We start from the raw sequence: 20930 nt of genomic DNA, 5'->3' as shown, positions 1-20930 counted from the left end.
AAACTTTAGCTCTTCACAATCTTATTCTTCATCACAAATTCCAAATAATGTTGTAACATGTTTGGCAATTTCAGTGTCATTTTCAGACTCATCTTCTAACCAGGATACAATTAGTCCCTTCTTATTCCTCTTGAGAAAAGTGGGTCTTCAATTTGGTCCATACCCTTTATGTCACCCTTTATGTGTCCATACCCTTCACATTCATGACACTGAACTCCTTTCGTTGGTAGGATTGTTCATCAATTTTGGATCTTCTCCCAACATCCTGATTATTGGTGATGTCGAGAGACTTTTTCTTGACATTTGGTCTTGACTTTCAGTCTATCTTTTTAAAAACCTTAGTAAAGTCTCAACCAAATAGCAGAAGGTCTTCAGATAGATCTTTACCTTTTTCTTCTAAAATTCCAGCATTGGATACAAACGATACACTCTTCTTCTTATCATATACTTTTCACTAAGTCCCAACTCAAAGATTTAAAGAGATCCCATAAGAACATAAACCTTCATGGTGTTTATATCTTGGGCTTCCTCAATAGCAGTTACCTTCGTGTCAAACCTCTTAGGTTGAGATCTGAGAATTTTTCTGAGTAGTTTGGCATTAGACATCTTCTCTCAAAGTGCACAAGAGGCATTAGCAATTTCCACAATATTCATGTGAAAGTCGTTAATACTCTCATCTTCTTTCATTCTTAAGTTCTCAAACTTAGTGGTAAGAAGTTGAAGTCTTGACATTTTTACCTTAAGGTTCCTTCAAGTGTAGTCTTCAAAATTTCACAAGCATCTTTGACAATAGCACAGACACTTATCAGTCTGAAGATGTTCTTGTCCACTCCATTGAATAAGGCATTCAATGCTTTGGAGTTTTCCAGGGCGTCTTTATCATCTTCTTCATCCCAGTCCGCCTCCTCCTTGGTAGTAACATTATCGTCCTTGTCTTTAACCACGGGGAGGACTCCAACCGCTCTTCAGGCCTTGCCGTCTATGGACTTAATAAAAGCCACCATGCGAGCTTTCCAATAGTCATAGTTGGTTCCATCAAGAATAGGTGGTCTATTCAATAACACTCATCATTCCTTGTCCATTGTACCAAAATGTATCTTCCCTGAATCTCACTCAAAGTCAAAGCAGGATGCCTTCTCTAATACCAATTAAAATTCTGGTGTTTAGATCTCAGATGTCCTAAGAGATGTCGAGACAATAATCTCTAAACAACACACAATGACAAGGTATATAAAAGTGACGTGCAGAAATTTTAAAGAATACAAGTAATTGTTCACCTAGTTCGGTATCAATAATACCTACTTTGGGGGCTACCAAGCCAAGGATAAGTCGAATATGATAGTATCAATTCGAAGTACTATGCAAACAACCTCTGGTTCACACGTAAACAACCTCCGGTTTACAGCCTTCTCACTTAATCACTACATGTGCTATAATTTTAGTTAAGACTCGCCTAGGTATGAGACTCTCCTCAATCACAATCGTGATGATCAATTAAAAAATATTAGAAGACACACTTCCAAAAACCAGTCACTCAATTCTTAAAAGATTATGAATGAACACAAAACTTACAACTCAATGAAAACACCAAAATCTTCTATCAAGATGATATTGGAGAGGCTTATAATAGACAAGATTGCACAAACCCTAACACACACAACAATGTGACTTCCACACAAATACTAGGTTTGATGATTTCTATTTAAAACAATCTTCTTGACTAGACATGGGCTTCAAATTGCTGCAAGGCACTCTAGAAAATACTCAACAATCTTCTCCATAAAGATAGGGCTTCAAATAATTAGTTTCCTAAATATTCTCCATATTTAAAAACCAATCAAATATCCTGAAAACATAGACAATATCTTATCCCTAAATCAAGCTCCACATAGGATTGCATAATATTCCAAAATATTATGCACCTGTACATAAAACCGACTTCAACAGATCCAGTTGTAACTTAACAGACACGATGTCAAATGGATCCTGCATAGGACATCTTTCTCGACATGTCTTCTTCAGTTGAAATGAATAGAACATCTTGTTCAACAAGTATCCATAAGTTAGTTTTATCAAACATAATGTCAACCAAAACAAAGAGAATTAACAAAATTATTTGTGCATGGGTTCGAACCCCGTCATTTACACTTTTATTATTTACAATATTAGCACCTCATACATCTCGGATTATCAATAAAACCATGGAGTAAGTTAGTTTTTTTTAATTAAAACTCGTTATATTATTTATACAGAAAAATCATAAAATAATTTGTTTACAAACAACATTGTTTACCTATAGAATATTACATTGTGTACACAGAAAAAATAATTTCTCCAATATATAGATTTTAGATCTTCAAATCATATAATTCCGGGGAAGATCAAATGATTGATGCATAATATTCTCCTCTTGCAATCCATCATAGAGAACTCTTCATGGCAAACACTCTTGCAAACCTTAAAGTGGAAGATAGTTTCAAGTGCTTCATGATGTTTCATTATAAATTTTTTATATTCATAATGCTCTTATAATGGAAGTTATTTATGTTTCACGTGGATCACTAATGATAGTGTCTTGAGCATTGAGAGTCATGAAATGGACGGCGGGATTAGATTAAATACGGTGATAAATATCCTCAATTTTAACTCTAAATTATCCCCTTGGTTTTTAGGAAAAGCGAGGTGCAAATTTTTTTATTTTAAAGTTACATTATTTACACAAAATATTAAAACACAATATTGAAACATATCCAACTTCTTAGCTGTGAGGAGTTACCTATTCCAAACATTGGAAAATGTTATATGGGTTGAATGCATCCAACTTCTAAAGAAGATGTTTGTTCCAACCATTGAAAAATGTTTTTCTGCACTTACAATCCATCATAGAGTTCTTTTTCAAGCTTCTTAAAGGAAATGATAAGCATTTATCCCAACGAATGATATGTACGAGTTAGGATTAAGGTAAAATCTATTTAAGGAGTGTTTTTGTAGTAAAATATGATTTTTTTTACCCCTCGGTTATTAAGAAACTAACGGGTTAGATCATTTAATTTACAAATAAAAATATAATAAAAAGAGAGGTTTTGGTTTTGTTTGTCCTCTCGTTTATGCAAAAAACTGAGGTAATATGTTGTTTTAAAAACTAATTAAAACGTAGCTCGCATGCATTGGAATTATATCTCTAGAATATAAATGATCATCATATTCAAGTCGTAACATCTCTTTTGGATTTTCAATGAGGCTTTTGAGCTATTGAAACGTCTCATTTCCAACTCTTTGTGTTTTCAAACCTTGTTTCAAAGTCTTTTCGTATTTTCAACGTCTCATTTCAAACTCTCTGTGTCTTGATTCCTTTTTTCAAAGTATTTTTTTATTCAAAAATGGATGCAAATATTTTTTTCGTTATCAATGAAAAGTTTGTTGATTTCAATTATTTCGATCATTTTGAACCAAGGAAAGTTGTTAACAAACAAAAGTTGAATGGTTACTTTCACATTCTACATGGTCCATATACATTAATCTTGTTAAAGATTTCTGGATGAATGCCTCCCTTGTGCCAGCTGGTCATGATGAAGTCATCAAATTCTATGTCAATGACTCTCATTTCTTCATTACTCCATCATTGATTGCTATGACAATCAACTGTCAAGAGACAGCTAGTTGTGTTGAACATTATAAATTCAACAATGTTTACTCAACCCACCTTCGCCGAATTTATGCCAACCAAGATAAGCCCACCAATCCTGCTTCTCTACTCCTTATTGCAAAATTTTGGTTTCAACTTCTAGTGGCAAATCTTCGTACAAGAGAGAAACAACTAGAAACGCTTACTTAGTATGACAAGCATATCTTGTATTTTCTCACCTACAACGTCAAAGTTAATCTTTCTCTTACTATTTTCAACTTTTTGAAGGAAATGATAAGAATTTCTCTGAAGGAAATGACTTTCCTCATACCATATGGAAGAGTTATTTTTGAACTTTTCTCTAAGTTAGGGATAGTTAGGCATAATGTTGAAGTTGAGTGGACTGAGAAGTTTGATTACGTGGAATAGTTTTCTCTTTTGTCTTGTTTTTTAATTATCAATGAAGTATTTCTTTTTTCTATTATTGCCTATTCTTGTTTATTGATAACAAAGATTTTGAGAATACTAATTAACAAAGAAAAATATGGAATATGGAAAAGATGCCAAGTTATAAATCGTTGAAATTTTTTTTAATGCGGTAAATGGGATTTGAAGCGAGATACCTTATATATTACCTCGGTTCTTCAAAAAAATCGAGAGAATAGGTTTATTATTATTTTTATTTATAACAACGAGGTAAAATGTTTATTTTATTAAGAAAGTCAATCAAACATGCATGGCACTCCCAAGACATATACTCTCGACTTTTAAGAAGTTCGAGATGAAAGTTTTGTCATAAAAAAATGTTATTCGTTGTAGTGGTAGGAACCCGGCGGTAGTCAAAAGCCTAATCCATCAATATAATTCAAGTTTTAGTCTAACGGCTTTGATGGTCTGAAATATATTTTAAGGGGCTAAAAGTGAAATATGAGATATTTAAAATGACGACTAACCCTATTTTTTTATTGTGTTCTTTTTTAAGAAGCCGTGTGAAATAAGATTTTGAATTGGTTAAATATCTTGAGTTATTGTCTCTTGTTGTTCAAGTTTGTATTCTGCATGCAAATTTAATGTCATTGGTAACATCAAATTAATGTCTGCCAAATCTCTAATGGACAAAATGTTTTCTGTACCTTCATTTGATAACTGAGAAGTGAGAAACATGTTTTCTGTATGAGCAGACACAATCACAAATGCCACAAAAATTAGAACAACTAAAAATTCAAAAATGATAAACCTCCAAAATGATAAGGAATTGGATACCTCCATATCCTAACTACCCACATCTTTCTTCAATCTCTCTGTGAAAATATTGGTGCAATTGTAGTGAAATTAAGTTAAGTGGTGTGCAGGGTGTGGTGCAAAAATTTATTGTAGAACTACACAAATTAAAATTTATTTACAAAAGTGATTTAAAAAATGTAATCTACTGATACCAAATTACACATCTACTTAAATAGAAAGAGATCCATTATTATTGAATGAATGAACATAAAAATACATATAGTTGGTTCCTTACACGAGGAAACCACACCTAACTAACAAGAAATAAAATAGGAAATTAATCTAACTAACTGTAAACACAAAAACTAACTTGATTCACCTTACAATATGGACCAATAATCTTCATAGTCTCTTCCTCAAACTCAGAAAATCAAGTAATGGTTTATCTGAGACAGGTAGCAACTTCACAACAAAACCAATCGGCCAAGAAACAGAAGCAAGACCAATACAAATAATCCATTCTCTCCAATTCAACCTTTCTGTATCAGCAAATTTCTTCAAAAACTCAACCATCACTACTTGAAGCACCAATGTCACACCAACAATTCCCATAAACAATTTGCTTTTAAATATCCCTTCAAAAACATTCTTCTTCTCCAACTTCCTTGCATTGAACTCATTAAACACTTGACAAAGAACAAATGTATTGAAAATCAATGTGTCATTCACCTTTGATGTCAAACCAAAAATAGCCTCCCCTTTGAACTGAAGAGTCAGCAAAATTACTATTTGGTAGAAAGCTTGTGACAGAAGATTCCTCCACATAATGTTGGTAATAAGAGGCTTTGTTCTACCAACAGGTTTTTGATCCATTAATTCCTTAGTAGGTTTTTCAGTTGCAAGAGCCAAAGCACCTAATGTATCCATAATCAAATTGACCCATAATAATTGAACTGCTGTTAATGGAACTTCTCCTGCTGAAACTGCTGCTACAAAGTTGATAACAAGTGCAGCCACATTCACTGTTAATTGAAATTGAATGAATTTTTGGATGTTGTTGTAAACACATCTTCCCCAATTCAAAACTGTTACTATAGATGCAAAATTGTCATCTAATATAACAATATCTGAACTCTCTTTTGCAACTTCTGTACCTTGAATTCCCATTGAAAGTCCAATATCAGCTTCTTTCAATGCTGGTGCATCATTGGTACCATCTCCTGTTACAGCAACTACATGCCCTTTTTCTTTTAAGCATTGAACCATTAGAAGTTTGTCAAATGGAGATGATCTTGCCATCACACTGATTTTTTCAACTTTCTCTAACCTTTCTTCGTGTGTGAAGTTGCGAAATTGTTCGCCTTCAATCACGGTTTCATCTGTGTCTTGATTAGCTCGAAGAATCCCGCATTCAAATGCTATAGCTTTTGCAGTGAAAATATTGTCACCTGTTATACGAGATAAAGTTAGTTAATAGCTTGTTAACCAAATTAAGCCGATCTATTACAACTGTTCGATAAAACTGAACCAAACTGTTATAACTATGAGTGTTGAGCAAGTTATCAATAAATGGGATATTTCTGAAATACCTGTTATCATTTTGACATTCACACCAGCATGTTGGCAAGCTTCCACCGCGGTCTTCACCCCCGGACGACACGGATCCTTAATACCAACAAGTCCTAACAATGTTAAACCATTGTCTTTTACCATTATCTTGCTGTTTTCTCCTTCATCTCCTAGCTCTTGAACTTCAACTTCAGCATATGCGAAAGCGATACAACGGAGACTACTAGCTGCCATACCTTGAATAATGCTTTCAAATTTCGACATAGTCTCATTATCAAGATGTTTTGCAATACCATAAGCATCATAGTATTTTGAACACATTCTTAGAACCATCTCTGCTGCTCCTTTCCAATGTGCATTTATTTTGTTGTCAATATTTCTTCTCAACAAAACTCCACTTCTTTTCTTTTTGGAGTTGAAAGTCTCAACTTGAATAATAGAACAACTTTTTGTCAAAGTTTCCATCTCCATATTCAATTCCGAAACAGCCCAAGATAATATTGCCTTTTCTGTTGGACTACCAGAAAACTCAAATTTTGAATCAGAGTCTGATTTAGATTCATGAACACCACCAGTTGTATTATGAGCAACTCCTTCTTTGATCAATTGAAGAACAAATGGATCAACATTTAAGTATGCACCCTCTTCCAATGGTTCTAGACCAAGCCAAAATTTTGTCACCTTCATCTGATTCAATGTGAGTGTGCCTGTTACAAATCACACAAAATAGGTTTAGGTAACCGATAATCTCGATAACTAACTACCTGTTAACAAACTGTAATTAACTTATATATTTCTTAACAGTACCTGTTTTATCTGTGCAAATAGTAGTAGCAGATCCCATAGTCTCACATGCAGAAAGTTTTCTGACCATAGCTTGATCAGCCATCATTTTCTTCATCGAATAAGCAAGAGTCAATGTCACAGCTAATGGCAAACCCTCCGGGATAGCAACAACAACAATAGTAACAGCATCAGAAATAATTCCAATCACTGCATTCATCACTTCATCAAAACTAGTCTTTCTTCCGTTGAATTCTCGAACTCCGTTATCAGTCTCTGTATTCCCGGTGAAATATCGAATGAGCAATACAACAAGAACTAAAAACGCCACGGCCAAACCACCCTTTCCGATGGATGATGTTAGCTTATTCAACCTTGTCTGCAAAGGTGTTTCTTCATCATTGTCATTGCTTATAGAACTCATCATTTGTCCCCATGTTGTGTTCATACCGACCGATGTAACTAGCATTTTGGCATATCCGTCAGCAACTTTTGTTCCGGAAAACAAAAAAGGATGATGGTGTTTACTAATCTCTACATGATCGCTCTCACCAGTCATGCTGGATTCATCAACTCTGAGTGAATGTCCGTCTACGAACAATCCATCGGCGGGTACTTGATCACCAATCTTCAAACAAACAATATCACCAACAACAATCTCAAAGATTGACACCTTTTGTCTGCGACCACTTCGAACCAAATCAATTTGAATACCATTGCTAACTTGAGACAATTTATCAAATTGTTTGTTTTGTTTGAAGTTACTTATGGATGACATTGAAATAACAATGAAAACAGCTAGAAAAATGCTACCACCATCATACCAACCTTCTTTGATTCCATGTTCCTTGATACCAAAGCCAAGTGAAAGAGAAGCACAAACCAAAAGGATTAGAATTGTGACATCCTTAAATGCTTCAAGAACAAAATGAATGAAACTCTTTGAAGGTGGTTTATTGTATGTGTTGGATCCAAACACTTGTTTTCTAATAGCAATGTCTTCAGAATCATGATTGATACCAAAGTCAGTGTTGGTTTGAAGAGATGAAGCAATACCTTCGAGTCCTCCAGCATGTGTATGAAGGGTTTCAATATTTTTGTCTTTGACAAGATGAATAAGAGTTTGTTGATCAATGGTGAAAGAGTGAGGTGAGTTGATATCAAGGACAGTGAAAGATTGGATGGGAGTGATTTTAGGTTTGTTGGTAAAATGTGAGTTGAAAGCTCTAGAACAATAGATTGTGATGAAAGCATTGTGCCATCTTTTTTGGTTGTGTGTTGTATAGGTGTTGGGTGCATTGAGAAGTGTGTCAATGTGGTTCATGTTTGTGAACAAAGTCAATGTCATGATTTCAAGAACAAAAGAGCAACTTCAATATGATTGACAATAAGGGAATATAATGAATGATAGAATAAAATGAATGAATTGTGAAAGTAGGGTTGATGGTGTAAGATATTAAATACAGATGATTAACGTATCAATTTACGCGGTAACTTATCGATAAATAAAATCATATACTCCTTAACAGGTAAGGTAAGTATATATAGATATAGATATAGATATAGATACGATTACAACGTGTTTATTTTGTTCTTGTTTTGGAAGAAGGATGTTGCTAGGAAGTGGTGGGACATGTTTGACATCATAGTCAGCAACGATGAAGCTGCGTTTCTTCTTTTTTTGACAAGTAGTCAATTTAAAGTTACTTTATAATTGTATTTTATGATTTTATATTAAATGCTATTATTCCCAATAAAACGGATTGGTCATAAAATATTTTGAAAATTTACAGTAGTATTTTATGAGAAATTTCAAGTGTAACCCAATCCTAGAATTCATGGAAAATGAATGTAACTTTCTTAGAGCATTCCGAACAGGAATCTCCATTTAAGACTGTCAAGTAAAAAATGTTGACCATGCTTATTTCCAGTTTATAAAGGTTTTAAATAAAAATATTTTAATTTTATATTTTTTTAAAAATTTAGCTTAGATACAACTTTGCCCTCTATGAAAAATAACTTCATTTTCACTTTCACATGTGGCGTTAAAATCTATGAGTGAGTATTTTTTTAATGTTGCACGTCATTAAAAATATTTTAAAAAAAATATTTTAATTTTTTTTAATAATAAAATATTTTTAATAGTTTTATTTTTTTTATAAATATATATTTAGAAACTAAATATTACAAATTTAAAAGAAAAAAGTTGACATAAAGCCCACATTCTTCTGAAAAGTTGGAAGAAACTACATGCCACTCTCTTTTTTATACTTGCTACCTCCCTTTTTTTTCTAATACAACTAGCGGGATACCCGTGCATTCGCACGGGTACTGGTATGGTACGCGCATTTGTTTTTAATATATAATAAAAATGAAATGAAAGAAAAATTAAATTGTAAAATAAAAAAAATTATTTATTTTTTATTTATTTAGAAGATGAAATGTAAATGATATCAATATTTGGATCAGTTGTTTCATTTTTCCTGTTTCATATAATTTCTACGATATGAGAAAAAAAAACAATAAAATTTTATTGACTAACTACATGTTTGAATCAGTGGTTTCATTTTTCCCGTACTAAAGTTGAATTAGTAAGTTACTCCTTTTTATTAAAAATGATCATTTGTCATGTAATAAAATTAGATCAGTAGTAAAGTTTTTCCTGTTTATAACAATAATATTTTTTTTGTCATGTATTAAAGTTAGATCAGTAGTAAAGTTGTTCTTGTTTATAACAATAGTATTTTTTTCCCTTAATGTTTTCACATATTTGAAAAAAATGATCGATAAATTTTTTTGTTATTCAATATTTAGATTAATAGTAAAATTGTTTCCATTTATAATAGTAATATTTTTTTTCTATATATAAAAGATAATTTTGTTATGATATTATTTATAGAAGTATTTGAATCAATAGTATAGTTGTTCCCCGTATAAATAAATATTTTAATCAACAATGTATTTTTTTCCGAATAATTTTTTTTGTTTGTTTTGACAATAATAAAAAATTATTTTAAAAAATGATTTTAAATAAATATTGTTTTGACAACAATGGTTTCTCTTCAATAATTTCTTTCATCAATCTAAAAATTTATAAATAAATAAACAAATATGAATAAAAATATAAATAAGTAGAAATGAAATAAAATTAAATAAGATATAAATATTACAAAAAATTGAGTTAAATATGATATAAACTTTACCATTTACCAAAAATAAATTCAAAACTCATCAATTAAAACTTATTAAAAAAATTCATAAACACAACAAACATTTTTAATAGCAGTCAAACTCAACAAACATTGGGAGAAGGATGAAACTTCATAAAGAGGCTATTTAGCAAATATTGGGAGAAGGAAAACTATTTTTTTGGTGCATGTCAGTGTGCATTGATTGGGAAGAAGTAATGGAGTTGAGTCAAAAATAATAGAATAAAGTCATGATTATCTTCAAAATTTTGAAAATATAATGATGTCTCACATAAATGAAATATGAAACATTGAAAATCTATTGTAGAAAAACAAATTGAACAACCTAAAAAAGAAAATAGTATATAAGTTAATATTTATCTAATAATAAAAATAACATTATAAATTAAGAAAAAAAAATAAAACACAAAAATTAATATAAGAAAAACAACATAGATAACTTTTTTTCTTGTTGGAAACAAAAGAACAACTCGTGGAAAAAAAATATAGATGAAATGTTAGTAAACTTAGAAATGGAGAGAACATAAATTAAAAATAATAATATGAAAGAAGGTATATTAATACATTTGAAATAAATAAATAAAGAAGAAAAATTTAAAATTGAAAAAAGAGAAGACAGAAATATTGAGAGGAAATTAATAATTGTTGAGGTGACATAGGAGAGAGTTGGTATTCAATGTCAGAAAAAAGTGAAAAAAAAGTAAATCAGACATTAAATATTATATTACTACTTTCAAATATTTTGGTATTCAATGTCGAAATGATCACATATTTAAGTTATCAATGACAAAGTGCATAGTTTAGAAGAGATAATATATCAATAACTTATTCAATGTCAAAATGATCACAATAAAATATATCAATAACTTATTGTACATATTTAGAAGAGATAATAAATATGTGCTTATAATTTTGTTTGTATATAAAAATATTTTAATTAATAATTTTTTTCTATATTTAGATATTATTTTTGTTTTGATTTTTCATAAAAATATTAGGTTCAATAAAAATATTAAAGATACATTTATCAAACTTTTAAAGTATACGTGTTTTTTAAGCATTCATTTATTTTTAATTTACTATAAAATGGTTATTTTAAATTCTAAATCTTAAAGTCACTTTGATTTTTATTTGTTTTGTTTTAGTAATTTTATAAATTAAAAAAACATTAGAATCAATTATAAACTTGTCTTCATGTATAAATTTTAATTTAAAATTATTTATTAGAGATCTAATCAAACCTATTTTAAAAAAATAATCAAACACACTACAATCAATTATATATTTTTAAAATTATTTTTGATTTTTCTTAAAATAATTAAAAATTTCCCGTATAAACAAATTTGTCGTTTATAAAATATTTGTCGAAATATTGAAAAAATATATATTATTTTATATAAAATTTGTAAGTTATTATATATTTTTTCATTTACTTTTTATTTTTTTAAAATTAAAATTTCTTAATAGTTATCTATTTAGGGTTTAATCTAACAATAATTATAATCCTTCAATAAAACTTTTATTTTGATTCAAAAAAAAATCTAACAATAATTATTTTATAAATAATACTATTAATTATTAATTGGAGAGAAAGAAATGAGTGTAGTTAAATAATAAATAATAAAGTATATTAAAAAAGTTATAAATGTCATAAAGAATAATAAATTTTATTAATATTATAATAATGATGGTATAAATGATACTAAATAATTTTGTTTCTCTTAATTTTTTACCTTATAATATGATATAAATGATACTAAATAATTTTGTTTCTCATAATGTTACTACATTATAACACCCCTAATTGCATGACAATAGTCCATTATAATCAGTCAATAAAAACCCGTGCGTATGCACCGGTTCTGGTCGGTCACACGTATTGTTTTTCCAAATAATAATTGTTGTTTATAAAAAATACATTAATGAGAACAAAATTAATGTTTGAAGTACATAAATATTTTTATTTAAAATAAATTATAAGCAGTTTTTGAAAATAAAATTACATGGTATTTAATAACTTTTTTGGAAACAGTACTATTTAGTCAACATTCAACAAAATATTTAGTCCACATTCAACAGGGTGAATTGAAAATTTTGCCTTAAAATTTAAACTCAATAATTCAAATTGAAAACTCATCGTTATACTGAAATAAATAGGCTAATGAATAACCTTAATAACAATTTTATTTATAATGAATAGCATTTTTGCTCTTATATTAAATTATAATTATGTTATTTTTTTTTGTGGAAACAGTAATGTTGATATCCTCATAAAGATATGCATGTGAATAGTATATTGGTATGGTATAGAGGTATACACTGAGTTTTAGTGTTTAAAGTGTAATTTCAACTGATCACAACTGAAAATGATCGGTAGTATAACATATCAGGAAAGTTTGAGAATTTAAATTAGAAAGAGGAATTGATACAAATATTAGATGCATTTGTTGATTCTATAATTAATCTATAGATTTCATACAATAATATCTCAGCTGCTAGAGAACAAAATTCTAAAACCACCTGCTAGGCTGCTATATATTTGAACTGGTTCATGACAGCTTGTTAGGAATGCAGCTGTAATCTGGTGCAGAATTTAAGCGTTTAGTTTCTAAAGAAAAATAGCGAAACTGGATCTATATGCGATATATTATTAGTTTGAGGGAATACCATAATTTCATGGTTGCGGGTTCACTGTATTGAGCCTGTGGTTGCCTTAGCTGAAGACTGATCGGCGCATGTAAATCATATCCATTGATAGTGCATGAAAGATTCGATGCCACATTTTCTTCATTTGTACTCCTTGCTTCATAAACCTTCTTCTGTAGCTCTGCATTTTCTTTCTGAATGAAGTCCATTTTTTTATGGAGTTCAGCATTTTCTTGATGGACAAGAGTTTCCTACAATGGCATTAACAGAAATTGGTCAGAAATTTGTGAGAAAGCCTAGTCACATACAGCGAGAAAACCAGACTCGTGTTGAATTTCTCAATCTTTCCTTTCTTGTTTTGTAAATTCTACATAAACCTAATCATCAAGCTGCAAATAAAAAATCAAACTAAAATCAGATAAAAAAAATTCTATGAAACATTTCCAGACACTTCGACATCACCAACAATAATTTGAAAAATTAAACTTAATTGGACACTAAACATACCCTTAAATTATTTTTCTTGCTGGCGGGCCTATCAACGTTGGCAAGACGATATTCATGCATAATCCAATTAGTTTTCACTCCTTTGGGGGCTTTACCGGTATAGAAAACCAGTGCTTTTTGTATCCCCATTGGTTTCACTTTCCCAGTTGGTTTATCAGCTCCGGTAGCCTTCCAGTAACCACTTCCGGCAACCCGGTTAGGCCAGGAACTGTTCGAGTATTTTCGATCCCCCTGAGAGAAAAAGTACCATTCTTTCTCACTGTGATAACCCATTTCTGCATACATCACCAAAAACAAATTATTCATATGCAATTAGAAAGAAAAGTAACAAAAGAAATTATTTATAAGTGAAAAAAGGAAGTATCAGAAAGCTGCCATGGATCAAACTTATACAAATCAACTTCTTTAACAACAGAAACAAAATATGGACAGTTTCCTTTTATATGATTTTGCAACTGCATCTTTCTGACCGTCATATCAAGTGGCAGCATAATTACACTTCCAAGTATGATATCAAAGATGTGTATTTTACCATCCTGCTTCAACTATTACCAACACATTCCTTTTCTATCTCTTCAACTTACCTGTATAAATCGAATTGAAGTTTGGCTTAAAACACACATGGCAGAGGTTAATGATAAAGTGTGTGCAACCAAATTCCATGATTATAGGAATAAAATGATTTGAACATGTGCTATTTACAACAGAATTTAATAACATAATTTCAAATATCTTAACAGAAACATGAAAATGAAAAATCATTCACAACTTGATAATGCTATTTACCTCTAAGCTTGTTGGCCACAGCTGCAATCCAGGCTCTGCCTTTGACGTTAAATGCATATCTCGTGGTCGAGACCAGCCAAATAAATCCTGCCGGTGTTTGCGAATCGGTAGCACTCTCCATAGAAACTTGTAATATTGGCTGCGCAAGAAGAGAGCGAGCCCCTTTAGGTAAGAAATTCAGAATCTGAAACATTCAAGAACTTGTCAAATACCTTTAAAGGGTAAAAACAGTCCATACACCTTACCATCATATCAGTCCATACACCTTACCATACATCCAAACCAAAGCGCATTTAAAACCGTCATCGCACTATATGTATGCCATTCAAGACCTGCTACATAACAGAAAAATGCTCACGTTAAAACCAGTCCAGTTCAGCATATTCATACCTACACTAAGTCAATTCAAGTCCAGTTCTAAACTGAACCATGCCCTGCATCCTTCATTCTCCAAGCTAATTCTCCAAGCTATCCTTGAGTATTCAAACATCAAGCCAAACATTGATATCCATGGTAAAATAAAGCAAAAGTTGAATCTAAACAAAGTAGAAATTAAAGTAAACCAATTTTATACATATCCAACTATATGATGAACCACATTCACATTCAGAACATCAACCATGGTAAATAACCAACCTCTGCCAAAAATGCCAACCTGCATAAATACAAATCTTATGCATCATTATGTAACCAACTTTTGTTAAACAAAGAAGATGCTAAAGTTTGTAACAAAAACCCTAAAATCAAAACATGACATTCCAAAGCATCATCTAAAGGTAATCACATTTTTCTTAAAAATTACTTCTTTATCAACCAGTCAGTTCTAAAAGCTTGTAACAAAAACCCTAAAAACAAATTGGAAAAAACCTGAAATTTTAGAACAGAAAACGATTTGAAACCATAAACTAACCAACAACGCATCATATCAAAGTGTAGATCCACAAATAAGTTGAGTGAGATGATAGGATCGGGGGACAAAGCTACCACCGCAAAATCGAGCGCTGTGAAATCGCCGAAAACTTCATATCTGCCGCCATAAACTCTTCGTGTGAAACAATACCACAAACCATAAATAAATTTCCATCTTCTTCGCTTGAAATCGAATCAAAAGAGCAGAAGAACATGAAGAAAGAAGAGGAAGAGACAACTTCAAAGAAAGAAAGAATGAGAAATGTGAAGAGAGAGCAAATCAGAAAAAAATCAGTCAAGATAGCAAGCTTACGAAAATTCCCAACCTGCACTTGACGAAGCAAAGCCGACACCGAATATGTTCCCACCATTAAAGGCAATTTCAAAGATGCTGCAAAGACAGTTTCAAAGTTGTACCTCAACAACAATTAATGCAATCAATATATGATTTGTTTGAATCAACAAACCGAAGGACCAACCTTGTTTACGACCAACAACGACAAAACATTGATTTTGTGGACACTATAACAATAAAACAGCAACAACGTTCAAACCTTCATCAAAAAATAATTAACAAAACATTGTAAGCAAACAAAAAAAATGTCACTTCGTTGGCAAATCGAAAATAAAGGTTTAAATCAAACTTGTTTCAGAATACTCACCGGCAACCTCTTCGACCGAACACCGATGATAAGTCTATAACATTAAAACCGTAATTTTCCCGTTATTGAACCCTAGCCACAAAACCAAAACCCTAATTTTAAACACAAAACCAAACAATTCAGAAACAGATACAAATGGAAGAAATTTCATAACCGACACAAATCGAAGAAATTTCATAACCGATACTCAGAACATACCTTTATATACTCCAAATCCTCCCTGCACAAAATTCACCACAAACCCTAACATGAAGAGTGACATACAATAACTACAACATCTTCAGTAGTTTTGAAGCTCCGTAAGTTTCCGTGGACATACCAGAAACGCTCCAAGAGTATCATAGAGTACCATCCGGTTTGTAAAGAAGAAAGAAAGAAAAAGGAAAGGGAAGAGAAGAAACGTGAGAGAGAAAGTGAGAAAGGAAGAGAGAGAGAGAGAGAGAATGAGAGAAAGGACTGAGAGAGAGAAGAAATTGAAAATTTGAATTTAAGATAGTGAGATACAGCTATTTGCCAATTCAAAAAGATATACTTTTTCAGTAACCATTAAGTTGTAGTTCCCCATATGACATCATCAATTCATTCATTCCTAAATAACAAAGGCACAAAACAACAACTATACAATTGGAAGTCAATTATATGACATCATTAGTTGAAAAAAGTAAATTTATGACCAAAATTGCCCCCATTTTAGAGAGGTGGCAAAATCATAAGGAAGGGTATTTGGGTGTTTTCCAGAACAATTTCCTTTCTTATATTATAGATTTTATCCATGTAGGAAAAAAGTTAAGAAATAAAGATTTTTTAAAGCAAATTTTTTATATGTACTTCAAAAGATATTTATATGTACTTCAAAAATTTTTATATGTTTTCTGGTATGTTTCAATTTTTGATTTTTTAAACGACTGAGATTTTGCCGACACTTTTGCAGGGTTCTAATTGCACCGATACATTTGTAAAATTTCCGGTAAAAAATATCAAATATTTTAAAATTTCCGATAGAAAATACCAAAAATTTTACAATTTCCGATACAAACTACCGGAAATTTTATAAAATCTACCGGAAACTTACTTGTTTTCGCCAAATTTTCGGTACGCTCTCCAAATTTCCGGTATCGCCCAAAGATTTGAAAAATATGGTGTTTCATGTAAAATTCCTAAAATGTGGTAATGAATTTTTTAAAAAAATTTAGATCATTTCATTCATTTTAGGAGATGCCAAATTTAACTTTGGAGGTGACAAGTTAAATTCTCGAAAAGTTGCCTTAAAATATTTTATTCCTTCAATGAAGTGTGAAAATCGCTTATAAACACTAAATTCCATTACTTTGCTATTGTTCATTATTTTGTAAGTTCCATTACAAACAACAATGACCCTTATGTTCATATCACCATGGCTCAATAGAGGTTTACAATCTTGCTCTTTCTTTTACTTCAAAATTCATTTATTTGAATTTTTAATTTTATTTGTTGCAGACATTGAAAACTGTTGTTGCAAAAATTGACGGTTAGTGGTGAGAAAGGAATCCCTTGACATGAATTGACATATTTGTGGATTTATTAATAACCAACGAACCTCATCTCTAAGGTTTTAAAAGAATATATATAGATATTTAATTCAAAATATAGTACAACCAAACAGACCACACGGTCCAAACTTACATCATTATTCTAGCAAGATGGTGCCTAATCTTAGTATTTTGCCAAACCCTATAAATAATGCTATCTTTAATTCTATCAGCTATACAAGTAATATCAAAATCCTCTTTAGAGCATATACTATTGCGCATTCTCCATACACAGTATAAAGTTTCACCAATGCCCATTTTAAGCAGAGTCGCTTTCCAGCCCTTGCCCTTAGTGACTGTGATAGGCCAGCCTAATTCCTCCTCCCACTGTTGAGGCCTATGATCCACCTCCAACCAGTTAAGAATCTCCTTCCAAATAGGCTCAGTTTTGCTGCACTTGAAGAACAGATGGTTGAGGGATTCCTCCTCAGTATTGTAGAGCACACAGCTACTATCATGTATAATACCAAACTGTTTCAATCTTTTCCTTGTGGGTAGCTTGCCATGGCAAGCCATCCAGAGGCACATGTATGCTCGGGGCCTAGCCTTGTTGTATTGCACCAAATTACACCAAGGAACTCTATTCCCATCATCAATCATACAATTGTAGAAATAGGTGACTTTAAATTTGTTCTGCTGCAGAGCCTTGTCCCAAACCTGTTGCATGTTCACAATGTTCACTCTTTGTTTTAGAATACCCTTGAACATCCAGCTATTGTGCAATTTCACATCATACTCCAAAATGTCCTTTCCTTTAAGATAATAACAATTTACCCATCTAACCCATAGATTGTCATCTTTCCCACTTAGATTCCATAAGCATTTCATCAGAAGAGCAGAATTCCAGCATTGGAGATTAGTAATCTGCAGTCCCCCTTGCTTAAAACTGCTGCAGACCTTATTCCAAGCCACAAGACTCTTGTTACTTTTGTTGTCTTGAGTTCTAGTCCAAATAAATCTTCTGCAAATCTCTTTTAATTTCTTGATCTCTTTTAAAAAAAAAGGCAAATAGTAAAGAATAAATGTAAGAAAAAAAATTGAAGTTATTAACATTCAATTTAGAGATGGCAATGGGTAGAGTACTATAGTACGGTAGTACCCATCCTTATATCCGCGAATGGAAAAAATTTCCCTACCCGAGTCTATACTCGCTCGGGTAACAACTTTAACACTCGTACACGTGCCTTTTGGATATGTAAGTGCTCACACTCGTACATGTTACACTTTTGGAGAAACAATTTACAAATGTTACAAATTTTAGTTGTTAAGTGTTCTGATGTAGTACGAGTGTTACAAATTAAAAAGTCTTAAATCCCTTTACTTGTGTTGAATCATCATTATCGCTTGATATCTCTTTAACTTTGTTAGAGATCTCATTCACTTGAGTAATACTGTAATTATTTAGAAACATTAGCATTTGTTTATTCAATTCATCAGCAACTTCGCTAAGAAATATGAATGTTTACAGACTTCTACATGTCTCGGTGATTATCCTAATAAAAGTGAGGGTAAATCTCCTTAAAGCATTTTGTTGGGGATACATCCACACATTCAGCCACCTCATAAACACCAATAGATGGTAAAGCTCCCTTGCTTGCTATCTTTATCCACCTCTTCAAGATATAGTGATCGGACACTGATTTGACATCTAAATTAATAAAGACTTTTAAGCAGTGACAACAAAGTATACTAAATCTCTCAAACTTACAATAAGAATAACAAATTAAATTTTAATCCAAATCAAATGACACTCGCCACTCTCCCAAATCTCTTGCAGTAGAAATAACAAACTCAAATGGTGATGTTTGTATATTCATGCTTTTCACAAAACATGTTTCAAACAACTCATACTCATGATGAAATAGATCAAAGTTGGGTGGGCGTATAAAATTTGCACATTTGTAGTAAGATATTAGAATATGAGTTTTTAAGTCTTGGTATTTTTTGGCGCGCTTCATATTTACACCTTAATTCGCTATAATGCTTTTCTTCTACAACAACTTCTACAACAACTTCAAAACGCTTTAAAATTTTTATAATATTCAAGTCAACGCTCATAAAACTTTTAATATATGCGGTCATACTTTTACTAAGTTGAGTGTTTCGCATTCTTAATGTAAAAGCTTTATTCATGTAACAAGCTGCTCATTTCTCCTTTATAATGTACTCCTTCTGCAACCGACTGTTTTCCTTAACATTGTTTCAAGGAAGGTACTCCAACCTTCATTTTCATAGCCATACATACACTTCTTAATACACTTCTTAAAGCGTGTCATTCACCCTTCATTGAATTGCCTAATTCTTCATTTTCATAGCCATACATAATTGAATTGCCTAATTCTTCATTTTCATAGCCATGCATACACTTCTTAAAGTGTGTGATTCGCCCTTCATTGAATTACCTAAGTGCTTAATTCCATTTTGCATCAGGTGCCATGTATATAGGTCGTGGTAAATTTTTGGCATAACCTCAGCAAGTGTTTTTGCCACGGCTTGATCTTGATCTGTAAAAATGATTCGGGGAGGTTTTTTTGGTTTTTTTATGTCCTCTAAAATTTTCTCAAATAGCCACTTGAAATACTCAATTGTTTGTCATATAATAATGCTGCCCCAAATATGATTGCTCTTCAATGATGGTTAAATCTTGAAAATATTGCTAGTGGTATGTGCAAACTATTTGTACAACATGTTAAATCAAAAGAAACCACATCATCAAAATAAATGTAATCAATTATCATCCTTGAATCTGCCCAAAACACTATGGTAATTTGATCTTCGACGTCTAGGATTTTAAACCGTTTTTTTAAGTATTGCAAATAACTAACTTCCCCATTTACCAAACTCCTTTGTCTTCTATTCTATAGATGATTTTTTAATCAAGGCAAGTAAATCCTAAGTTAGTTATACCCCTACTTCTTTACTCATCAAATCAAACTATTTACTTTGTTATAGACCAGCATCATCTGCTAAATCAATTTCATTACTTTGAAATTTTGAAACTTTTCTTTGAGATGATAATACATGATCTGTTTCTGGTAGATGTAATGTAGTACCAATTTTCCAACAACATAATCTATATCTAAGCCAAACCTTATTTATAAAACTTATTCCAAATGCATTTTTTCTCTTATTTTCATTAAATTAATGTAGGTACAAAAATAAAATATAATTTTCAAAGAGTACAGATACAGCCAGTATATGGAATAAACACAAACAACTACTATTAAGTTTGACAGACAAAGATTAAAGCATGTATTTGTGAGTACACGACCTCTGCCCCATGCTTCAAATTCCAATGGTCTCTCTTCAAGTTATTTTACCAGACAGCATGTTAACCTGCAAAAACAAAAGAGCAACAAACTTGCATTTGTGTGATTATCAAAAGAATCAAAACAAAAACAAATAAAAAACTTAAAAATTAATAAGCACACTTGAAAGGTGT

The 20930-nt window shown here is 31.4% G+C and overlaps 1 protein-coding gene across 1 annotated transcript; it reads right to left on the bottom strand.

Annotated features, from left to right (window-relative positions):
- Nucleotides 1–5102: 5102 nt before the first annotated feature.
- LOC131638489 (putative calcium-transporting ATPase 13, plasma membrane-type) lies at nt 5103–8606 on the bottom strand. Its single transcript, XM_058909050.1, has 3 exons — nt 7226–8606; nt 6439–7125; nt 5103–6297 (listed from the first exon to the last, which is right to left on the bottom strand). The coding sequence occupies exons 1-3, from the start codon at nt 8547–8549 to the stop codon at nt 5252–5254; spliced, it is 3057 nt and encodes a 1018-aa protein (XP_058765033.1). The 5' UTR covers nt 8550–8606; the 3' UTR covers nt 5103–5251.
- Between the last annotated feature and the right edge of the window lie 12324 nt (nt 8607–20930).

Source organism: Vicia villosa, unplaced genomic scaffold, assembly GCF_029867415.1.
Source record: "Vicia villosa cultivar HV-30 ecotype Madison, WI unplaced genomic scaffold, Vvil1.0 ctg.002324F_1_1, whole genome shotgun sequence".
NCBI lineage: Eukaryota > Viridiplantae > Streptophyta > Magnoliopsida > Fabales > Fabaceae > Vicia > Vicia villosa.
The sequence above is the reverse complement of the archived record's forward strand: the minus strand, read 5'-3'. Positions and strand labels throughout refer to the sequence as shown.